General features: G+C 35.3%; 1 protein-coding gene across 5 annotated transcripts in view; it reads left to right on the top strand.

The window, feature by feature from the left end:
* RIMS1 (regulating synaptic membrane exocytosis 1) overlaps positions 1-17,057 on the top strand; it is a gene marked incomplete at both ends in the record, with an annotated part of 287,625 nt that overhangs the window by 104,972 nt on the left and 165,596 nt on the right. For all 5 annotated transcript variants that reach the window (XM_079550251.1, XM_079550253.1, XM_079550252.1 and 2 more), the window contains one exon: positions 1,090-1,303. In XM_079550251.1, coding sequence (XP_079406377.1) covers positions 1,090-1,303 — 214 coding nt within the window. The remainder of the gene's footprint in view (positions 1-1,089; positions 1,304-17,057) is intronic.

Raw genomic sequence — 17,057 nt, 5'->3', positions numbered from 1 at the left:
TTTCCAGTACCTGAAGGGGTCTACAGGAAAGCTGGGGAGGAATTTTTTATAAGGATGTGTAGGATTAGGGAAAATGGCTTTAAACTGAAAGATGGTAGATTTAGACTAGATATCAGGAAGAAATGCTTTACTGTAAGAGTGGTGAGACACTGGAACAGGTTGCCTAGAGAGGCTGTGGATGCCCCCTCCCTGGAAGCATTCAGGACAAGGCTGGATGGGGCTTTGAGCAACCTGGTCTAGAGAGAGGTGTCCTTGCCTATAGCAGGGGGTTGGAAGTGGGTGATCTTAAAGGTCTCCTTCCAACCTATATTCTATATAATTCTATGTGATTCATTTCTGAGATTCACTCTCCTTGTGATGTGGGATAGCTGGAGGAGAAGCACTACTCCTTTGAACATCCTGCTTCATCTTAAAAATGTGTCTGCTCGTTGATACTTCTGTGGCTAAGTTGAAAGGAATCTCTGTAATAAGAGACAGCAAGCCTTAGTATCAGAGATCTCTGTAATTAACACTAGCCAGGGAATACTACATTTTTTTAATATTCTGATTTGATTTTGGAATTTGTTTTCAGATTCTTCTAGTGCCTGTGTGATTGTAATACGATTGTTGGAATCTTTAAGATATGTATGCTAGCAATTTAGGTTTTGAAAACAGAAGTAATGCTGCAAATGACAATTGAGTTTCTCTCTCTCTTACTTTATTTTGACTTTGATCATACTTGCTGGTAAATATATATATATATATATATGGTTAAAAGTCAATGCAGATTTGTTCAGACAATTATGTTTAGCTTTTATCTTGCACAGAGTAGATGCTTCTAGGTAAAGCTGTGTATTTTGTGCCATCTCTGTATATTTTAATCAGCTTGTGGTCAAGTGATATGCTCACCAGCTTTGAAGGAAGCCTAACATTGATATATATGTATTAATTTTTTCCTTTACCAAATGTGGTGTGTATTTGATGTGAGCTATGGTATTACTGTGAACATGCCAAGAATATTAGGTTTAGTTATAAATTGAAAGAAAGAAAGTCACAATAGTAGTGTTTCCTCCTATTCTTGCTATATAAACTTTTTTCTCATCTATGCAGGAGGTTGCATCAACAATTTGAAAGCTATAAAGAGCAAGTAAGAAAGATAGGGGAAGAAGCCCGCCGTTACCAGGGAGAGCACAAGGATGATGCTCCAACATGTGGAATCTGTCATAAAACAAAGTTTGCAGATGGTTGTGGCCATTTATGCTCTTATTGCCGGACCAAGTTTTGTGCTCGATGTGGAGGTCGTGTCTCTCTGCGATCAAACAATGTAAGTCTTCTGATGTGTATTCTTAAGAAAAAGCCTTAACATTTTCACGCTGCAGGTTGTTCACCTTAAGTTTGGCTTTTCATGCTTCATTTTACTTAAGTGTTTTATTCATCACTTCACTGTGAGGTATTTGTGAAGTAGAATAATGTATCTAATGTTTTTGTAGATACTCAGGTTTCGCAGAGTTAACTGAACAGATGAGAGTACATAGTGTATACTTCTACTGAATGGTGGCTCGAAGGAAACTTGTTTTGGAGAGAATGAAAGAAAAAACCCTTTTGTTGAGGCCAATCTCCGCATTAAGATTTTTTTATTGAACTTACTTCAGTTCAAATTTCTTCTTTATAGAGCTTTTTGTATAGGTTTCTCTTATATAAAAACAGTGCGCTTTTTGGTTAGGAAGAAGTCTTCCTTACCACAAAGAAAGTTTTGTAAATTTATTTAAAATTTATTTCAAAAGTAAAACTATAGATTGATCTGGGTCAGATACCCTACTTTCAGACAGGTGAGATAAATCTTTGCCTCCCCACGAAATGGAAGTGTTTGCCCACATGCCCTGTTAGGGCAGTTCTTATGAAGAACTGGTCAGTTACCTGTCTGTGACTGGAAGGATCTGTATTTGGAAGTGCACTGTTCAGAGATTGCTTTTGGCTGATCATCCAGTGTGTTTCAGAACATTTCACAAATACTCTTTTTACTGCACATGATTTTGTTGACTATCATGAGATGATGATTTTCAAATACGGCCTTAAGATGCTGATATTTTGTATGTGAAATTTTACTCCTTCCCATCAATGCAAATTCAGTTAAAAGTGGCCATCAGTTCTATTTCAGATAAACACGTTCACAGTAGAATTAGTTTGTGGCCTTTTCATCTTCTTTGTTCTAAAACTCAACAGAAAAGGGTTTCTGAAATTTGATATAAAACAAACAAACAAAAACCCTTAGAAAAATACCCATTTCTCGTTATTTTGGAAATTCTCCATAGCCCTCGTGTACGTGTGAGTACAATACATTGAATTCTTTTTCTGAAAAAATGATGTAGGTGTCTTGGGCAGAAATTTTCATACGTTCGTTTTTTAAGGTAAATGGATGCATTATGTTGTGTCACCTGCAGATGGTATCACTAGAGCAAGTCTGTGAAAATACGGTTCACTTGGATGTGTTTGGCTGTACTATTAATGGAAGTGCATATAATGCAGCTTGTATTTACTCAGAAAGAAACTGAATATACATTATTTGTTTTTCACCTACTGTTCTGAGTCACAGAAATGGAAATGGAAAGTTTCCATTTGTTTGTAACTTATTTTTCATTTGTTCATGGTTCTGTGGGTTAGGGTGGGAAAACATTTTCTACACATGCAGTAGTGTGACATTTTTATTTAAAGCTTTTTTTTTTTTTTTTGCTTGTTTTACATTCTTAGCTCTTTGTAAAGAGTTTCTAGAATTGCATTTATTTGAAATCTGCTTGTTAATACTTGCCTATTTTATTCTTTTTCTCTTCTTTCTTTCTTTTTTTTTTTTCTGCTTCCTTGGATGCTTTCCCAAAGGAGGACAAAGTGGTTAGAATCCATGCTTTTTATCATTTATTATTATAATGTTGTTAGTTAACTGGGAAACATATTATGTAAAAAATGATCAGAAGGGGAGGGAGGAATCACAGAAAACCTAACAAACAGGCCTCTCCTATCCCTTAGGTGAACAAACCCTTCAAAGTTAGCTCAGCAAGAAACCCAAGGGTGTTGATTTACATTAGGATGATGTAAGAAATTAATTAGAAATTGAGGATTCTTAATAGTCTGAAAAATAGAGGAGGTAATAAAATATATTAACTTTTAATTTCATAAAAATGACTTTTGCTAATAATGTGACTTTTTGCTTGCAAAGTCCTTCAATCAGCTTCAGGAAATCTAAAGTAATTGAAATGTAACTTTACACTGATTTATGTAGTTTGTTGTGTTTCACTTCTGGCTGTAGCAAAAATTCAGGAAAGTCATCTTTCTGATTTTTATAAAGTAGTTTGCCTAGGCAAAGGATAACTTATCCTTTAGAAATTGCATATAGATATAGTGAGCAACATGGAGTGAATCTTTTGAGACTGTGCAGCTACTATTTTGGGAAACTGTAAAGCTTCCTTGGGATCAAATAGTGATGTATTCTGTTGGCCCTGCAATGTAGGTTTTTTTTTGTTTTTGTTTTTTGTTTTTGTTTTTTTTTCATAAGCAGTTGTATTCTTGGAACACAATTTTTGTTTTGGTTACTATGAAATATAACTTGATAAACCTTCATTGTACTTTTTAATGTGTGATTCTCTGAACAAAGTGCTGAAATAATACAGGACTTTTCCAGTCTATTTATCTAAGGATTAGATTAGGATAGCGTGAGAAGTGCCATCTTGTTATTGATGAAGCAGTGCATCATTGATGAATCCACTGGGGTGCACTGGAAGAATAGTGCACTTGCGACAAGAAACAGCGAAGTTCTTAAATGCTGAAAGTGCCTCTTCAGTAAAGTGTAACCACATAGATTTTGGAGAACAATCCAGCTGAACTCCACCTGACCTGCTTATGTGATTGAGAAATCCTTCACGCCTCAGTTTTGAACAAAACTTTGGTGCATAGTTAGAGCCGTGGTAGTGTGCACATGCATTAGAGATTGTATCTTTGATGATAATGTCATTTAGATTCCAGAAAACAGACTTCACTACGCTGAAGTGCTCTGAAGAAATATGTACTGAAGACATACTTGACTTCTTTAGATTGTCCAAAATTCAATTAAAGATATCCTTGGTTGCACTTGCCTTGATTTAGGTTTTGCTGTGTTGAACTTCAAGATTCCCCATGCTGAGAAAATGCAACAGTGACATAGAAGGCTATGTCCTTTTCTCCTCATGGTTAAGATGAACCACATCCCTTTAACAGCTGAAAAGTTGTGGTAGTCAGAGAGAGAATATCTAATAATTAGTCCTGATTGTGTGAGGAACAGAGACACCTTTTTTTCAAAGTACAATTGCTTAACCATGTCTGTCTCTGAAAGCTAACAGACCACGTGATGTGAATTAATTAAAAAACATGATTACATACCTGAAATAATGTCTCTTATAAGCAAGGCAATTTGTATAATCTATACAGGGCCACACCAGAAAAATATCTTTTTTCTTAATTTCTTTTCATTGGCTTGACATACCTGACCAGCATACAAGCAGAGACAACCTCCTTTTTAATCTAATGAGTGTAATGATGGTAAAGACTTTATCGATATGTTTAGACATTTAGATGTTCCTACAAGTTTGGAGTTCATCACTTGAAAAGGACAGTGAAATTGGGAAAAATCAAGCATGGTCCTAGATTCCAGGTATTTCCCTTAGTGCTGAAGTTTTAAACCACATTGGTAGTTTTAATGAGATCTCACCTGATGTTGTGTACTATGTGTTACCTGTCTGATAAATTCAAGATGTGGCAGGCACAAAGGATGAGAAAAGAATTGTAGAATTCATCATATGGAAGAGGACTACAGAGAGATCAGAGGGACAAAAAGTAGAGAAACTGTAGTTAATACTTAGAAATACAATGTTTTAAAAATAAGAACAACAATTAATCTAAAGAACAGTGAATACATAAGAGCAAGTGGATGTAAGTTGTCTGTAAATGCTTTTGGAAAGAGATTTTCACAATCACTAAAGATTTCAGAAAGTAATTTATTGGAAGGAAAACCAACCCAATAAAATTGTAAAGGTTGAATTTGATAAGTTTAAGAAAGAATTTGTGATTTGATTGCTTCTGACTGTAGGATAAGTAAGAGGTCCCATGCAGCTGTCATCTTTTGCTAAGATTGTTTTAAAGTTGTTTAGAGGTGACAAAATGCTTCATGGGAAACTACAAAGGTGGCTTCCCTTTGAAGCCGTTCTTCACCTTTTCAAGAAAATGCCAAATGTATACCAAAGGCTGTTTCACAAATATATTGTGAAACTTAATATATATTCTCCCTCTTTAAAACAGTAAAGTACATCCCAAAACATTAATCTTTTGTAATGGGAGTTGGTCAGTAACCTAGGCATAAGGGAATTCGGTGACTCGTGCATTTACAAAATTACTTGGCAATAATTGGTACAACCTAGTAGCTAATGAGGCACGTACCTTTCAGTGATTCTTACTATAGTACGTTGAAATGCATTATTAAGTATGTATCATTAGCTCTTCCGTGTCCTTTGAGTATGGCTAGCTCTTCATACTACTGACCTGTGCCTGCTTATCTCTCCATGTGATTTCGGGCAGATGGTATTAAATGGACACGTTGTCAGATAGGGGGACTGCTATCTAGTTTAAACCTGGCTTAGGTACAGCTGTGTGGTGAGAATATTCGTGGTGTTAATGACGCTAATAATAATATCAGTGGTGGCTGAGTTCACTCAAAACACTTGGTGATTATGTGGCACGCTGGAGAAATACAAGTGTTTTCGTCTATTATTGAAAAATGATGTTGTGCTATGGCAGCCTATTTCACCACATGTGCACTGAAAATTTGTGTATGCTTTTTAAGAAAGCAGACTATTAGTAAGAGGATTTTACGAGTAAGCCTTTTTGAAGGAAGTGATGTATGTAGGTGCTCAGTGAAAATCAGGCCGGACTGACCTTTTCTAATTTGATGGATCACATTCTAGGTTTTGTTAGTTCCTTATTGGATCAATGGTTTAGCTCTGGATACTTCTGTTTCTGCTATATTTGCTATTTGGCAATTTAATTGCCAAAATAGTGGTGGGTTTGTTAATGCTATTATTTCCTTTTTGTTTACTGTTCTCTCTGATGTGATCTACCAATATAAGTAGTCCTAGGACAGTGGAGAAGCAATAGAATACCTGGCCAGCATTTCTTTGCCTATTTTGCTCCACCCCCTCAACATCCTGGATGCTGCTGCTTGTTCCTTTCTTTACTGCAATTGTAGCAGAGCACCGCATTGCAAAAGCCACCTGATAATGTAACCTTCTTTGCACTGCTCCCCTAAAAGCTTTTACCTGATACTTGCTTGGAGAAAGGTGTGTTTCCTTTGCAGACAGATGAAAGAAACTCTGAGACTCTCTCAGAGTCTCTGAAAAGGAAAGAAACTCTGTTTCTTTTTTTTTATGGATAAGGAGATGTATTGTAGGATGCAAAAGTAGCCATGAATAAGTGAATATAGTTTCTTCAAACTAAAATTGTAGTATTTTGTTGTGGGTGTTTTGAACTAACTGATGTTTTTAGAACATAAGTAGAATTAAGTGGTAGACCAGTGCTTCAGCTTAAGCTATGTGCTTATCCCTAGCAACCTGCCATTGTATAGACTTCATTCAGACTGTGATTTTTGTTCTGATTTATAGTGAAAAGAATTCGGAACAAATGATGAAAAATAGATTTATTACTGCTTTCCTTTGTTTTTCAGAAATGTAGAGCAAAACACTTTGCTTACTTATTCTCCTGTTTATATACAAGAATGACTGGGAGGAGATCAGGATGTAAAATACATTATGGATAGATGAGAACTAATTTAACTGGACTTAAGTGTATGTGATGGCAGAAAGTGATGGTGATTGTGAGTACTGTGAAATATCAGAACTTTATGTTTCAGATCTAGGTTACACTGAAATTATGTTCACTTTAGTATAATGCCAGTGAATTACACTGAAAGACAGACAACTTGGAAACACTTCCATAATTGTGTGTCAGGTGTTTTTAAAGACTGTTTATCGTTCAGTTCTGTTGAAGTATGTTTAAAAGCTGCTTACATAATGGCTGGTAATTTAAGTCTTAACAGCTTGAATGCGTATGCCATGAAGTTCAGCTGTGTATTGATGGTTTTTACAGAAAGTTGTTAAAACTGTCAGAGCAAAATGACTGGATTGTCAGGAATGTTTTACATTTCCTTTCATGGAACTGTTATACCAAATTATGTCCTTTAAAAGGATAATGTGTGTAAATTCTGAATAATACAGATGTAGCGCTAGAAAAGTTGCCTCAGGAGGTAAAAATTTTATGGCAAATTGGAAAGTGGTAGTGGATAAATTCTATCTCTGTATCACCTAGTGTAATCTGTCTCCAAAAAAAATTTGAGATTGTGTGGAAATTTGAGATGTGTCAGGGAAGAATCATTGCTTTTCAGTAATCACTACTGCTTTCAGCAGATGAGGAGGGAGGGGGAAAGGAGAGCCATTCAGTAAGCTGAGGCATTCTAGCTCAAGTAAAATGCAGAGCTCTTTCTTTTCCTCTCCTTTTTGGCAAAACTTAGTTCACTGTCAAACAAAACATCATTATCATTAATTTTCATATAAATCCTTAAAGTTAGCTTGTTCTTCACCAAGTTTGCTGAAGCAACCATGTTCAACTGACAGTTTGCCCATTTTTTAGTGTCTACCTAGCAAAAATGATTGCTTACTTCTTGTGCATGGGAGGAAAAAAAAAAAAGCAGGCTCTGCTCTCAAGAGTTCTTTATAAATGCTTTGACTGCATAAGAGTCACTGGACTGCTGTTCTTCTTATAGCTTTAATGCAGTATTGAACCAATAACTTCTGTCTTGTACTTGTTGCTGTACCCAGGCTCTGCTTACCTGTTAGCCAAACTCAAGCAGCTTACTTTTCTACTGCTGATGGCCAAGAAAAAATATCACTGATAGAACCTTGGTTCTTAACCTATGATTAAGGGTTGCTGAGTCTTTTATTGCTTTTTTTGCTATTAGCATGCAAGCTAGATCATAGGGTGATCTGTGGAGACACCACTTCAGTGATACTGGAAACCCCATGTAGTGCAATGGAGGCTAAATTAAAAAAATAGCAAAATCCACACTTTCAGTTCCCTGCAGCGTTAATACCAAACTGGTTATCCTTTTTTTTTGTTTGTTTGTTTGCCTTGTATTTTAAGTACCTTTGTTTCGGGTTATCTGATTCAAGATAAAGAATATGGGGAATTATATTTTGCTTTTTTTTTTTTTTTAGTTAAGAAAAAGTCAGCAATACTTTTGATTGTAGTCATTCCCACTGCAAAAGTTTCTGTTAAAGAAATTAAATATTGATAAGATCCCAAAAGTCAATAAAGCTTTTTAGAAAAATTTATATCACCTCTTCTTATGTATGCATAAGCATATATTGTGTAGACTTCTCTATGTTGCATATGTCATATATGAATATATGTGCATAACCCTGGTGTATATACACTAATACAGGGATTACAGCTCTCATGAAACATCTTAATGACTTTTAAAAGCTGTGTATCATTCAAGGTAATTAAATCAATTAAATAATCATTATTTATATTTCAACTCATTTTTATGGAAAAAAAAGAAATTCAATGCCTGCATTTTGCTTTGTGTCTTCAGTTAAATAAGATGGGAATGTTTTTGTTGCTTTTTTATTCTTTTCTCAGGCTGATGCTATTTTCCTAGCTGTGTATTATTTAATATAAGTAGAGGGTTAAAAGAACCCTTATTTTTAAAAAATATATTCTTAAGGTTTATTAAAATTTAAAAATATGATAGTATGAACCTCTGTTTTCGAATGCTTTTCCATAGGAATTTGAAATTCTTTGACCTGTGACTAAAATAAGATTTTGTTTTTTCTTGATTTCCTTTTATTGCAAGAGGAGTTGTCCTTTTTATTATGTTACTGCATAATAGTAATTATTCACTGTGGTCTTGCATCACTTGATCTAAGAAATTTCAAAAGTTTTAGGGAAATATGATATTAGGGATTTGAGAAATAATTGTATTTCAAAAATGCAGGAACATAGAAAGAGTTTTATTCACTTATCTGACAGAAAATACAGTGAATCATTTCCCTAAGTTTCTGTAAATAAAATGGCTTAAGGGGGTTGTGTAAAGGGAAATATCTTAGTTAATTAGTTTCAACTGCAGATAAATACTGAAAAGAAGGGGACCCATATTCTAGTAACTGCCATCCAAGATGGGATTTCCTGCATGTGTTGTTCTTTAGGTAAGAGGATGAAGAAAGTAGAAAATATTAGCAGTGAAACACAGTATGAAGTCATGAGAAGAGTCTGTTTCTGTTTGATGTGTTCATATACATTAAAACAATCAACACTATACTAAGAACTGTAACTGTATAATAAATTCTGATCCTTATCTATTCAGTGCACTGCAGTTTTGAAAACAATCAAATATGAACTTACAGATTTGATGTGACAGTGTAGGTATGTGTGGTCTAATCTAAATGGGAATTGCCTGGTATGAAACAGACACAATTCTGATCATCGTCTATCAACATTTTTACACATACATATAATTTTATAAAATTAGGATAAAAGAATCAGACAGATAATGCAAAAGTGATGTGTTCATATGCATTAAATAAATTTTCTTTTTAATTTTTATTGCATCTACTTATGAATTATGGCAGATAGAAAATATATTAACAGCATTTCATTGCTTTTTTTTTGCTTGTGATTGTGCCATCAGAAAGATTTGCAGGTACCCATAATAGTACTGACACGTAGAATTGCAATTCTAATTTTAAATAGTGCATTTCTCTTCTAGTGGGTGATTTCCTGTAATGGGAACATTTTAAAAACAATTTTTTATTGCTGACTCATTATTAAGACTCAGTAAGTTCTGAGATTTACTTTGAAAATAAATATTTAAAGCTTACACAGTCAATAATTCAGAGTTATGTCTCATACTGCTGTATTTGGGAATAAGGCTGGATATTGCTGACAGGATATCTGTGTAGATGATTTTGAACATTAGAAAAATAAGGTTAGTTATTTGGGAATATGGCCAGCCCATCAGTTCTTTTTCAACCAAGGTAATCTCACTAGATCTCAGTACATCTTTACTGTTGGAGGTGGTCACCATTTTAGCTTAGTTGATGAGTGTACTGACTTCTGCTTTATAAGAATTACATGGGATCACTTTCAAAGCATTGCCACCTCAGGAACCTGTTTCTCTTCTGGTTTTCTGCTCCTCCAGTTGTTTGCTCAATTCAGTATGTTTTTATGTCAACAGAAAACAAATGTCATCCTTAAGTTCATGAAAAACAGTGCATAGCAAACTGTAATTTCAACTGAGTGGTCACCATACTTGCTTGGAAATGTTATTGCCTCCCTTCAGCACATCGTGGACATTTAATTGTCTGTATTTTTCCCTGTGTACTACTTTTCCATGTCCTTTAGTTCATGCATGAATGAAATTTATGAAATACGTTTATTATTACCTTTTGATAACAAGACAAATCTAATCTTGTTAATAAGACTCTTAGCTTTCTGGTATCTCATAGTCCAAAATTGCTGTGCTTTTTCATAGCCGTATGAGACTTGCATTCATTATTATTTCTGAATTTAGTTTGCCATATTGCACTTCAAGCAAACAATATGCCTTGTAGGTATTGTGGAAAATATTTACTGTGTTTCTGTTATTTTAATTTTTGTAATAGAATATTGTGTTGGTTGTCAGCCATGCAGGAGTGGTTGGCATCTGAGATTTCTAAAACACTTCGCACTGTATCTAATAAATATAGCATTATCCTCTCTGTTGTGGAATAAAGAGCTAAGGAGGTAATGCACGGTAACAAACAGAAAAACAAGCAAAAAGAGGTGGAGAAAGTATATTCATAACATTTGCTCTAAAATTTAAAGTAATAAAATACATTTAAATACATTAAAATAAATTTAGCTGTCTCAATTGTGCTGTAGGTAATCTTTTTTCCATACTGAATCTCAGTGTGTGGAGACATCATCTCTGAGGATAAAACCAGGAGCTGGGATAAAAGAGATGGCTAATCCAGAGACCGCAAACTGTGAATGACATAAGTAACTTTAATTGCTCCACATCTAGCTTCTCTGAAATTGACCGTGTATGTATTTGATAAGTTCATTTTGTCAGGTAGATTTATAGCTCTGAAGTTAGAGTACAATGTGAAAGCCAGCATGTTCTTGCTGAGCAAGGATGGGGTGAGCCCATGCTCTCTTTCTGACTGTGCATTTGTCCAGTGATTCTAGTCACTGGAAATTACTTCATGTTGTCCAATGCTTTGAAAATAGATATCAAAGTGCCTTTTTTTATCACTGAGAAGCACTGGTGATGGCCATGCTTGTGCTTTGTCAGCTTGTTACTATACTTCTCATCTGTTCCTCATGTCTGAGGAAGGCTGTTGATCAAGAGATGGACTTCTGGCAGTCAGAATGCTTTCACATTCACAATATTGAGCAACTTATTGAACGGTTCACAGAAATGTTCCCCAAATTCACACTTTTATGCATGTGGGCCGTAGATGCAGTGCCACCAATTGGCAAATCAAGGGATATTGTTTTGGTTTTCTATCACACAGCTTCTGCTGGGATGGAGAAAAAATTGGGCAGTGTAAATCTACATGGAGACTGAATGCATTCAGTTGGGGCTGTCCAGGAGCATGGGATGGAATTGGCTGCAGGCCTTAGCATGGTTGGAAAGTGAGGAGATGCAGTCAAGCAATGGAGACAGGCAAAGAATGATTGTGCAGAAGTGATTTTATAGAAGTTTTTGATTACTGAATATAAGCAAAATTAGTAAAATTAATTCTGGTGTTATTTTGTCATCCCAGAAACATAGAGATATTTTGATTAAAAAAAGATCTTGCTGCAAAGAGACATTTGATTAGATTATGACCTGTTAAACATTATGAGAAATTGACAAATAGCAGAAACATTTTCCAGAGAACAAAGTAATTATGAGGACTAGATGTAATCTCTGCTCTCTTGCTCTCTCTTTCTCTCTCTCTTTTTTATTTTTTTATTATAAATAACGTTAATCCTCATCCAGGATTAAAATTCAGTGTAATTTTAGCAGTGCTGTGTCCTAGATAAAGATACTTTCTATCTGTGATTTTATATCTTTTATACCTTTTGGATTCTGGAGCATTTTATTTCATTTATATTCATTTAAGATTTTACTTAACAGATGGCTACTTCCATCTGTGTATCTTCAATACTGCAATTAGTGAGGGATAGTTTGTCATGCATATACCTTAGGTTTATAAATATAGTATATGAATTTGAGGATAGTAATAATAATTACAGAGAAATTTTCTGCAACATTATGCAGAGTTCTTGGATGCATTTACATTTCGTTTTTCCCTTGAAGATAAATAAACTTCTTCCCAAAGCTGCTATATAAAACATTATAAAATATTTGTTGCTGGTTGTTTAATGACCAGTAAGAGATTAAGTGAAAATCTGAACAAAGTGTTATCTGCATTGATTTAAGGAGGAAATAACACCAAATAATTTTTAAATCTAGGTAGAGATTTCTAAAGAGCTGCAAGTTACTTAGTCTGAGGTTTAATCACTTTCTGTGCAACTTCTGTATGCAGGATAAAACACATCAATTTATTTCCGACATGTTCACAGACAACTTTGGAGCTAAATGTTATTTTATCAACAATTTATCACAACATATATGCAGGTCACTCTGAAAGTAGTACCTCCTATTTATTTCCGTAGAAACTACAACAGATGCAAAGATCACAGTAACACAATTTGATAGAGCAAATTCTCAGCTACAGAATGCTATTTTTCAATACCTCTGTTAGGCAGTTTGCAGAGACGAGCTGATTGAAATGCCCTTCGTTTCATGGTGCAACATCTGTGCATGGCCATCCAGAATGCATCTTGTCTTTTACATTGCTGTCACTGCTGCTGAGACGCACCACCTACTGCCTCACTGTCTCACATCCACTGTTTGACATACACATGATAATTGTGTTGTCATGACTGAAGAATTTTTTTATATATTCTTGGGATATTACTAGTGGTGGTACAGTTTCTGTCACTGCGACGTGTGATAAGAGATCACAATGCAAATGCTTTATTTTTTACATATGCATGTAAATATACAGCAAGGCTCATTTTTCTCTTCTGTATTCTGTTTTCCGCAGGAAAACACCTTTCATAGCCCAGCAGCTTTGCTGCTTAGCATGCTTTGGATTGGCCGTTATAGCTGTAGGCTTTCCTTACCAATTTCATAGGCAGTCCTGTGAGAAGGTAAAAGAGAACACAAATTCTTGACCTTGTAAGAACAATGAAACAGGGAGTAGTAGGGAATTAAGATGACGAAGAGTTAATTTTTCTGCTTTTTTTTTCCTTTTGTTGTTGTTGTTGGTCACTTTCTGCATACATAAAACTTCATCCTTGTGTATCTGTTCATCCTGTGTTGTGGGTTTTGCCTCTTTGCTCTATAGACCTAAGCATACGGTTTTCTGATCAGTCAGCTAGTGTTTAGTAGAGTCTGTTGCTCACCTTAGAGGAGCTTTATTCATGGTCACTTTTGCAGAATGCTAAAGAGGAGGCTGCTGAGGGTCCACAAGAGACCAGGACAGTACATCTGTTGTCAGATTGAGCAGGAATCAGTCCCAAATAGAAACCTCTGCATTATATGTAAGCTGTGTTTACACTTTCATTACACTAACTGCAGTCATCCAGTCATCATACCTCAAAGACATTGAGTGCTTTGACTGGAACTGAATTTGCTCTGAATCTTTCCCTAGCTGTCTGAACTATATCAGCTGGGGTCTTTGCTTTTCAGAATTGGCATCTGCTCTAATTTGGATACTGCTGAGCTTCACTCCAGTAGCTCCCCAGGGTATAAGTGAATCTTGGATTCATTTTGCTGGATTTAATACTTTGATTTAGTACATGAAGTAACAGCTTGTATTTGCCCCTGCATGTGGCGGGGGGGCTGCATGATCCTTGAGGTCCCTTCCAACCCTGGCCATTCTATGATTCTGTGATTGTATTTACTGTAAAGCATGTATATTTTTGGAACTGTACTTTGAAAGGTTTTTTTTTATTTCCCCTTTTCTCAAGGGAGATGATCCTTCAATCTTTTATACACGGAGTTTGTCAACATCTCTATTATACATCAATCTCTATTATACGTTTCAGATTTGGAGACGCATGTGCTTTAACAACTGCTTCCAAAAGCAATTGTTTGGGGAATGCTAAATTATGGCAAGAATAACTTCCTGATGTACAGCTTACATTGCTTGTAATCTGAATGTTCTGGCTGTTTTCTCAAAACTCGTATCCCCTGTACTGTCTACCCTTTCGCTTGGTACAGTGTTCACTTTGTTTGACAGCAATTTGCATCTTAGTATCTTAGTTCAAAGCTGTTCATAGGTCACTTAGTTGTTGGTGTTTTTTTTGGCTTTGTCTGTGTTATAAATGTAGATACTGTGATGTTTATGAGTTGATAGATCATCTTTCCTCTGTTCTTGGTTTTATTCTGTTGTATATAAATTGTTCAGCATATATATAGTTACTGTTTCTTACCAGTTGATCTTCTTGAATAACTGAAAGATATGTACTGTAATCTTTTTTTCCTCCTTTGTCTGAGGACACTCTTGATGGCTAACCTTAGCTGCCTAGTAGTTATCTTTTCTAGTTTAATTATTACACAGTATTGCATTAAAAAGTGTAATGAATTTACAATACCTGTGCTTCAAACAAGTAAAGAGAATGATATTCTTAACTTTCTTCTGCTTCCAGATTCAGGTGGCATGGCATAGCCTCAGCAGCTTTTCCAACCAAACTGATTAAATTCCAAATAAGGTAGTATTTTTTCTGGAGGATAAGTAAATACATGCAGAAATAGAAACTGAAATAAAAAGTAATTTCTGTTTTGATTTGCTTTGAAAAACAGCCATTATAATCATAAAGAAAAGCTCTTGGCTTTGAGCTTGCAGTTTGACATTCAGTGAGGACCTTAAATCTTTCAGCAGTGTTACTTTGTGCTAGCAATAAAAGCTTACAAGTCTGGTAATGCTCTTACTACCTATGTTTTTAGGGATGAAAAGAAGTCCTTTTAGTGTTTGACAACAAAACAGTTTTTATTTCCCTAAAAGAGGCAGGGCAGGAGGGAAAAGAAAGAGGAAAAAAAAAAAACAGCTGCAACCAACCTTGAAGATTTTGCAAATAGAGGATAGTAATGCCATGTGGTTATTACTAAAGCTAGTGGATGTGCTTTGTTTCTGTTTAGAGCTTTAGTTTATCATACTCAATCTGCCACTGCTTTCAGCTGTGAGCTGAGTCCTAGGAAGCTCATTTGTTACATGGTTTGTCATAGTGTACGTGTGTGTATAGTTTTGTTAGTGTCTTAGTCTGATTTTATCTGAATAAATAATAAAGTTTGCCTAACAGCATTTTTATTAAGAGAGAAAGAACCCAGAGTCCCAAAATATCTTTCTGACCTTTAGAGCCAAAATAAATATATCTGAGAAAAACTGGAGTGTTAAACTCTTGAAGATCAAACAAAATCCCAGTATAGGTCTGAGGAAAGGAAGGAGTTTCCCCTGAAATAAGTTTTACATGCCCGCGCATTATCTCTGTTCCAAATGAAATAACCCTTGGTATGTGACAAGACAACCCCATTTTGTTGCTTCTCCAGTACTTTGGTTACTTCATTGTATTTGTCCTATTTTCTCCCTATCACCTCTCTCTGAATTTTTTTCTTTTTTTGTTGTTATCTCTGTAATTTGTCTCTTCACCCAGCTTTGGTTCTTTCCACTTACGTGCTCCTGCCTTTTTGGATTTTCATTCTATGCCAACTCATTCCACAAGTTTTCCTTTCTTACACTACTCTTTTGACTGGCTGAAATAGTGAAGTGAAAGCTTTAAATACTATAGGACCAGAATAGCATAGCCACCAGTTATATTAAAGCTGGAGTAAACTGATTTTAATATAATCTTGTAAAAGTTACGGAGACAACCAGATTAGAACAGTGTTGACTTTATTAATATATACTCTACTGACCTGATTAAGAAATTCACTATAGAGTTAATTAAATAATAAAGAAATACAAGTGAATGATTAAAGACACATTTTATAAACAACAAATTTACTGGAATAAAATATTGTAGAACAAACTACATAAAAACTGTAACTGGATGAAGATTAAATTGATTTGTCTATTACATCTGTTTTGGATTTAAACAGCTAAAGTTGATTTATTTGGCTGGGATGGCTCTGGTGGCTATGTTACATAATGTGAATAAATAAAAGTTCGAAGGTGGATTCCTGAGACCATGACTGGGTTGAGTCAGAACTGAAAGGGATGGTACTATTCACAGAGACATTACAAGATAGATTGGTCAAAGCAATCTTCTCAGTTCAATAAATGGTCAAGCCTTTTGAATCCAGCAAAAGGCTGGTGTATATGTGAAAGTTATTTTCAGATTTATAATGTGATCAGAAATATTACTGCTTTCTATAAACCTTGCACCTTGTGGTTGTGTTTAGTGTTCACCTACATTGAGTACAGTTGAGTTCTAAACACATGAAATACAGCTAACATCTGTAAGCAGGAAAGGTAACCTAACCTTAGGCAATTGTAGATGGGCACCACCAGCTCTGGAAGCTGTTGCTATGGGAAGGCTACCATCTGTAAAGCATGAACTAAAGAAATTCTCTTTTTGGCTGCCAAAATGATTCCCTTTCCCTTATATAAGTAAAGTACAGATGCATCGGGAACTAACACTTAATGGGGACCTAACCAGGCATTACATTTCTGCACAGAAACCTGGGATACCCAAATTAATTACCCAGCTGAAAAGACTGTTCAATTCTGTTGAGCATAAAATTATGTTTGAACTGTATATATATGAGCACAAATTTTTCACTGATGTGAAAATGCGGACTAAGGACTCATAGTCCCTCTATTTTGTATCATCATGCAGTATGCATCCCTCTATTTCTGATGCTAAAGGGGCAGGATGTAATTAACTGTTGCTTCTCCCCCCCATAGCCT

This window comes from Tetrao urogallus, assembly GCF_951394365.1.
Source record: "Tetrao urogallus genome assembly, chromosome: 2".
NCBI lineage: Eukaryota > Metazoa > Chordata > Aves > Galliformes > Phasianidae > Tetrao > Tetrao urogallus.
Note: the sequence above shows the minus strand (reverse complement) of the source record. Positions and strands in the feature narration are given on the sequence as shown.